This window comes from Anabrus simplex, chromosome 3 (assembly GCF_040414725.1).
Source record: "Anabrus simplex isolate iqAnaSimp1 chromosome 3, ASM4041472v1, whole genome shotgun sequence".
Classification (NCBI taxonomy): Eukaryota; Metazoa; Arthropoda; class Insecta; order Orthoptera; family Tettigoniidae; genus Anabrus; species Anabrus simplex.
Window position 1 is genome coordinate 449,648,512 of NC_090267.1, and position 7,626 is coordinate 449,656,137.

General features: G+C 39.2%; 1 protein-coding gene across 5 annotated transcripts in view; it reads right to left on the reverse strand.

Moving 5' to 3' along the window:
• The window catches only part of Bap170 (Brahma associated protein 170kD), a 484,022-nt gene extending 476,529 nt beyond the window's left edge, over window positions 1–7,493 (reverse strand). For all 5 annotated transcript variants that reach the window (XM_067143530.2, XM_067143531.2, XM_067143529.2 and 2 more), the window contains exons 1-2: window positions 7,351–7,493; window positions 7,137–7,230 (exon numbers count right to left, since the gene is read on the reverse strand). In XM_067143530.2, coding sequence (XP_066999631.2) covers window positions 7,137–7,230; window positions 7,351–7,442 — 186 coding nt within the window. In that variant the 5' untranslated portion in view covers window positions 7,443–7,493. The remainder of the gene's footprint in view (window positions 1–7,136; window positions 7,231–7,350) is intronic.
• Window positions 7,494–7,626: the final 133 nt, after the last annotated feature.

Consider the following 7,626-nt stretch of genomic DNA (forward strand, 5'->3'; position numbering starts at 1 on the left):
CACCATAAGACATCTGTGTCGGTACGACGTAAAGCAAATTGTAAACATTACCGGTTCACCTTACTTTTATACTACCCCCCTTTTCACTCTACTCTCCTGTCGAATCAGAGCAAGTACAGTACATAAACGCTTCCCTTCATGGCTACTAGGTAACAGGGCGGGTGGATAAATTAACTAAAGCCGGGCTGAGTTGCTCAGATGGTTGAGGCGCTGGCCTTTAGACAATAACTTGGCAGGTTCGATCCTGGTTCAGTCCGGTGGTATTTGAACACGTCAGCCTCGTGTTTGGTAGATTTACTGGCACGTAAAAGAATCCTTGCGGGACTAAATTCCGGCACCTCGGAATCTCCGAAAACCGGAAAAGTAGTTAGTGGGACATAAAGCCAATATTATTATTATTATTTATTAAAATAAACTAAAACAAGAGATAACTTGAAGTGTTGCCAGATTGTTGCATCTAAGAGACACATCAGCACCTGAAAAAAAAACCCGCAAACAACCCAAACTACTATAAATGGGCTAGTATCGAATTGAAAGAGAATTACGAGCTGCTCGGATGTGATAACCGAGCGGCATTATTACTGGCCTCTCTTCAAGGTATTCATAGTTGGAATATAGGTCAACGCACGTGAGATTTTTGAAATGAAAAGTCACGTTCCTATGGTTTCAAATCCCCATAAAAGGGGAGGTTCCATGACTATGATCATGATATAAACAACCACGTAAAACTACAACCTTGCTTGCTTGTTAGGATTATTAACTAACAAAGAAGTTATGCTAGACGTCATGTCCTCACAACATTTCCTTGATCCGATTTATTTTGTGCCATGATAAATGGCTGATATGGTGATTAGTAATCATCTTTCTTATAGTTACACGATAAAGAATGCAAGTCCCTATTCTTCGCAGAACAGAGAGAGGAATGCCATACGAAGGTGTAAAAACTCCCTCAAACATGTCCTTATTTATTACGCATTATTATTTACTGAACAACTCTCGTAAGTGTAGATCCTTGCACTCTATTCAAATAAAACAATTAAAAAACAAATGGGCTTAAATGAAGGCATAGTAAATGAATGTACGAAGTTGTTATTACTGATCACAGTTGCTTAAATGAGTGCGACAGTTCGACATTGCCGATAATTTACCACGAAGGTGTTTGCGACTCGAATCCTGGTCAACTTTCATACTGTCACATACTTCCGGTTTGGAATCCACATAAAACTAGACGTATAGGATGGGTGGGGGTTGGCGGCTTACGATTGCAAAAATGTGACACAGCAGCAACCGCAAGTAATCATTGCTTGAATCGTGCACAGCATTCTACCTTGACAAGACCTACTCTTCATCACTGCAATATTCACCCACTGCAGTCCGTTTGCCGCATTTAAGCATGCTATGGACATTATCAATGGTGGATCCCGTTGGGATAACCCACTTGTCAACATTCTTTTCTCTCTCTTCCTTTTTGCTAGTTAGTTTACCATCGCACAAACTCACTTGTCAGATATGTTTCCGGCGACGATGGTACAGGAAGGAAACGGCCGTGGCTTTAATGAAGACAGTCCCCCCAGAATCAGCCTAGTGTGAAACTGAGGAAACCACAGAAAACCATATCCAGAAACTGCCGATGGTGGGGTTCGAATAACCTCACAGGGCGTACCACGCAGCTAACCCGCTCGGTTTTTGAGATTCTGCATTAGGCCCTACTCTACAAGAAAAATTAGAACTCCAATAAACTGTAAGTTTTAAATAATGTGTTACCAGAGATATTTTATATGCCACACATTGTAGGACAAAGTGCCGAAGGGGCTTTTTCCACTCCTTCAAAAATCCGACCATCTCCGTCGAATCTGAATCAGCGATCTTGAGATCCGGAGACTACAACACTACCACTGATCAACTACTTAGATATAAAAAATATTTATAAATCAAGGACCAAAGGCTAAAAGCAATATAATCAAATCATGTGAAACATTCAAGGTAAGCCAAATAGGGAGGCTATAGGAAAATGTCACCTAAATAAATTACGATTAACTACCCTGGTGCCAATATAAACTAGTTTCAGTGTCACTTGACGAAGATGATTATAACTGTACTCCGCCTTCTGTCTGGGATAAAAAAATGCTGAGATCATCAAGAATGCAATATAAGCACAAATGGGGGAATTTTAGAGATGGGATTTGCGGCAAGTGATGAAATGTGTTTTACGAGTCTTTCCTCCTCTTCTTAGTTTTCTCAGCACATCCTGTGTATTTCTGAATTCAGCATGAATCATTTTCGTTGGAGGTAAAGACCGTATCCCCTTCAATGTGAATTTTTCCATCCTAGCGATTCGAACTTCCGCCACTTAGTGAAAAGTTAGCAACTAGGACACTGCTAGTCAGCCTCACCCCCAATTCCCGCATTTTCCGAGTGATACAGTCGATACAACGTAGAGTAAGCTAAAGGAAATTTTGTCCCCTGGATAGAAGCATCTTTGACTTTCAAGTTTTCAAGCTCATTTATGAAGGTCGGCTCTTAAGTACTGGAAAAACAAATCTTGGCCGCATAATCGTGGCTACGATAGTAACTTTGAAACTGTCAGCAAATGTGTCTACATTCACGTGATGCGTCATTAAATGCTAAACGCATGAATATTCACAAAACGAAGGTATTCCTCTTCCGTTTTTCCCCACACACCGGTGGAGTCAGGAGTGCGAACTGTGTCGTGCATGTGTATATAAAAATTGTATCGGGGAAAACAATAAACCAGTTCGAGTCAGAGGAATTAGAGGCGGTAGAATAATCTCTGCTTGTAAGAGGCAACTGAAAGGGATCCCAGGGCTCTTGGCAACCACGGGCCCCTTAGCGAGTCTGGCACTGCTTTAACTTGTATCCGGGCCCTCACTTATCTATCCCGTCCGACCTCTCTTGGCCAATTCTTGTTCTTTTTCGGTTCCGACGGTATTAGGTTTGCGAATCCTACGGAGTGTCTGACCCCTTCCATTTCTTCCCTCTGATTAGTGTTATAGAGGATGGTTCCCCTGTTGTACTCAAATCAATAATCACCACCACCACTATTTCAGAGGAATTAACCAGATCAAGTTACAATTGCCGACCCGGGACCCTCTGAACCGAAGGTCTCGGTGATGACCAATCACCCACGGAGCAGGACAGGATCATGGAGGTATTTATTTCTAAACTGGAATTGTGTGAAGAACTCCCATTTTATCGATCTTTTACCTCCAAATTTTCCAATCGTATTATGCTCAAGTTATATCAAATGAGTATTAACTATGAGTACGTATTTACACTATGCAATATGTTCACACTTATTGTGTTGTAGGGCATTGTTCAAGACACTGAAGAAATTTAGACAATCCGCTCGAATGAGAACACCACAGGACTGGGGGCCGAAGGAGGATTTTTGATCCTACATTAGTGATTTATATCTTTCGATTGTGAAAACATCTATGGTTTCAACAGCTGGTCATAAGTTGGGAGGCGTCGATACTGTGGTAACTGAAGTGCTTCTGAACGTAACATAGCCTACGTATGCTTTACTCACTCCGCTCCTCACCTCGCACTTGTATTACGGAATAGGAACCTCATTTCCGGTCCTGCGGCAGTTCTTTCCTAACCTAGTCTCAAATAATTATAGGTATTCCAACAGAAAGCAAAATAGCATAGTTCATAATTTTGAACCAAACGAAATGGGGCTGGTAACAAGATGTCACGAATTTCGTAGGTGAAAAAACAAACACATCCACACTAAAGAAGTCGCCGCCGATAGTTTAGCGTACACTTCCCGAAAGCGGACGCGAACGGCGACAAGGCCGGAATGTTCGTCTAGAGAAGGGGAAGAAACAAGGGAACGTGGGAAGGGGTAATCCCTAACCTTGAGCCACTTCACCTTCCGCAATTCATCACAGGTGTGAGAAGAGGACATCACTTGACTTACACTTACAATATTCATAATAACTGCAAACGAATTTTCTTCATGTGCTTTCGCATTTCATCGTAATGCTTGATGTCACCGAAGCGACAGTTTTGTGCGAGAACAAGTGTCAGGCAGACCTCACGGCACCGGACTCTCCTGTAAACGAATTTAAACAATGTCTTCATATAACATGACACTGCCAAGCTTGACTAATTACTTTGGTGAGTGGAAAAAAGAAGAGAAATACAAGTAAGCTAATGGAGCAGTAAATTGCCCAAAACAAGAGTGGTTGATCATTCTTGTAGTTTTCATCCTTTGAACAATCACTAATATACACGAAAATAAATCACTATCCAAGACTTCGTGTAAAGTATGTTAGGTATATCATTCATAGCTAAAATAACAGAGCAGATATTCAAAGCCTTTTAAAAACATAGCCCAACTCCTGACAAAAACTGGAAGGCTGGAATTACAGCATAGGAACCTCATTTCCGGTCCTGAGGACAAGGCTGGCCAGTAAAAATTCACTTAAGATTTTAAAAGCTTTACACATAATTCATTTAAGTAACTTCACTGTTTATTCCTACCTTTATCAGAAATTATACAAAAATAACCAAATACTGACACCAGACCTCGTCAATCAGCATCTTAAAGGCCTTAAAAAATAGCTTTTAAACCCATTAAAAAAAAAAAACTGAAATTATCACTCTCATATACAGTATAGTACTCAAGTGTTCCTAGGAGGCACAAAAATAAATTCGAAGTTAATTTAGGAGTTTCTGGTAACTCCACTGAACAGAATTCAAATCATAGAATAAGGAGTGCTATATTTGCATCTGCAGAAAAAATCTTTAATCTTGCAGGCACATAAGTAGCAAAATTCAACCAAAAACGGAGGAAAAATAGATATTTTACGACAGTATGCCTCCTAACTAAAACACAGCTTCATACCTGATGTTATATCCCTGAAAGTTAGCAGTATGTCAAGAAAACTTGGTTCAATTTCCAATGAAGGAAATATAATATCAAGAGACTTTGTCCACTCTTAAAAGACATTTTCTAATCCTTAACCTGTATTTCTAAAACCAAAGTTTCACTACAAAATCCTCCTACAATGGTCCGAGTGTTAGATCATACAGAACCATAATCACAATATCGATTCGTCCATCACATGTATCCAGTTAATAACTTCAGACAATAAAAGCTGTATTCGCGTGTAGTTTTTGATGCTTCTAAACATTTGTGGCACTAATAATTTTACTGTTTCATTCCTTAGAAACTAATAGTACCAAACAACAACGGGACAACATTATGACATCTATTGGTGTTAATTACTAAAAATGCATACAGTACCATACATAACAGGAGGAGATTATTCATACTAAAAAAATAGCTATAAAATCATAGGGTTATAAACTGAGAATTAACTACTAAATGACCGAGCTCGATAGCTGCACTTGCTTAAGTGCGGCCAGTATCCAGTAATCAGGAGATAGTGGGTTCGAGCCACACTGAAGATGGTTTTCCGTGGTTTCCCATTTTCACACCAGGCAAATGCCGGGGCTGTACCTTAATTAAGGCCACGGCCACTTCCTTCCAATTCCTAGGCCTTTCCTATCCCACGATCGCCATAAGACCTATCTGTGTGGGTGCAACGTAAAACAAATAGTAAAAAAACGACTAAATGTTTCACAAGTCATCACTGATCTACTGTATTATGCGGATCCGAGTGTCACAAAGTGTTTCAATTCAATCAGACATGCCAAGTAAGAGAGCATTTCAGTCTTTTGGTATCTATCTCAAAGTCTGACCAAATTTTTAAAAAAAGAGGAAAGAGAAAGGGAGAATCTTATTAACCTATTGATATTATGCATCTATTACCCGCATCTGTCAACAACGACTATAAAGTCATACATAGGCTACATTTATAAATAATCAACATGCAAAACTGTCAAGTATAAGCCATGCATCAGTGGAACACTGCAAATGACAATTAATATAAAGGAGATATTCCTAATGGAGCTGATTTGACAAATGTGACTATTTTCGGTCCTTAGTTATATAATGGAACTGATGCAAAAACAATTTACTCCTAATCATAACCTGCTATGATAATGACATATGGGAAGATGGAATTGAATAGCATTGCCTTATGAAAGTATGATATGGTAGAAAGTAAACAACTTGAACAAAAATCGTTTAATTTTAACTCAGGAAACATGGCTAGTTCAATCACCCAGTTCTCCAAAATAATGATTTCACAGACATTCATTTCCCTGAGGTACAACTGGATTGAATACAAAATTATATCAAAATAAACAGCCTGTAAATAGCACATCAGATCTACTCATGTTTCTATTCTAAAATAGAAATTAACTCTCCAAGGTGTTGTAAGAGAATCAGCCCCTAATAGCCAGAAGCAAACTTACAAATGCCCCTATTCTCAAAATAAGCATCAGAATAGAAGGAAGCAGTTAGATCACTGTTAAGTTAAACTTCAGCATGTATAATATACACAGTCTAACTCTAGATAAATATATATCCTTGTTAATAAGTTAAATAAATTAAAATAAAAGAACCATGCCAAAAATATATTAATTTTTGTAGTAAGGTATGCAAACTTCACAATAGTGATTATACATTATCCCCAAAGTAAAGATATAAATCATCACCCCAGAACTGGAAAACTCCAAATCATCCACCTTCAAAACAAATCAAGCATTGCATCACTAACCAATTGTGCTGCCAACAGACAGGTAGACCGTATCACTTATTAGCAATGTAAACAGGAGATACACAAAAGTAACGAAGTGAATATTCCGGACCAAGGTGCACTGAACGGTGTAGGAAGTCAACAACATTCAGGAGTTGTCAATCTGCCGAAAACGAACAATGATATAGGCCTAATCCTATAGAATGGCTTCTGATTAAAAAAAAAAAACACAGGGCAATTTTGTGTGTATATGCAGTTATTTTATTTTAAAACAAGGTTTCTAGAGAACTACTATGAACAAAAAAATAAAAATGAGCATCTGTCAAAATACTGCTACCATAATTTTGTTTACATGGCAGAAGGTAGGCAAGCACATCACCGTCCAGTCAAACTTTCAGCACACTAATCAATAGCAACATCCACCTCAAAAATCAAAGATCGGGAGACGCAAGCGGAGGCAAATTCAAATCCACCCATAACAATCGATTAAACATCACTCACCTTTACCCATCCTCCGTGAGCAGTGACGAGGACATACAGAAGATACAAGTCTATTTCATGGCCGTTTATCTTGGGAACTTTACGAAATGGAGTCCTAAGAAACAAATAGAGAAGCATAAAATGTAATCACACAGTTTCCCATCAAAAACCATTCACAAATAACAGTTGGTGAAACATAATTTTCAATGTAAATACCAAAACAAACCATACTTACCCACGGGTTTCGTGGAATTGCCGTAGGTCCCGTATAAAACCATCACGTTCCCGTTGGTATGCGACTGGATCCTTGTTCAGAATTTTGGCCATATTAGCACGATTTCACCGTTGTTTACAGCACCACACGTGTCCCAGCGGTATATTTATCCATCGAGAGTTCCGATACGCGTGACGCGGACATCGGGAAGTGTAGATTCACCACAGAAAGATAGCAGTTGGGACCCAACCGACGAGGGTATTGTTCGACTCCCGCACAAGTAGGATTGACTCAGTA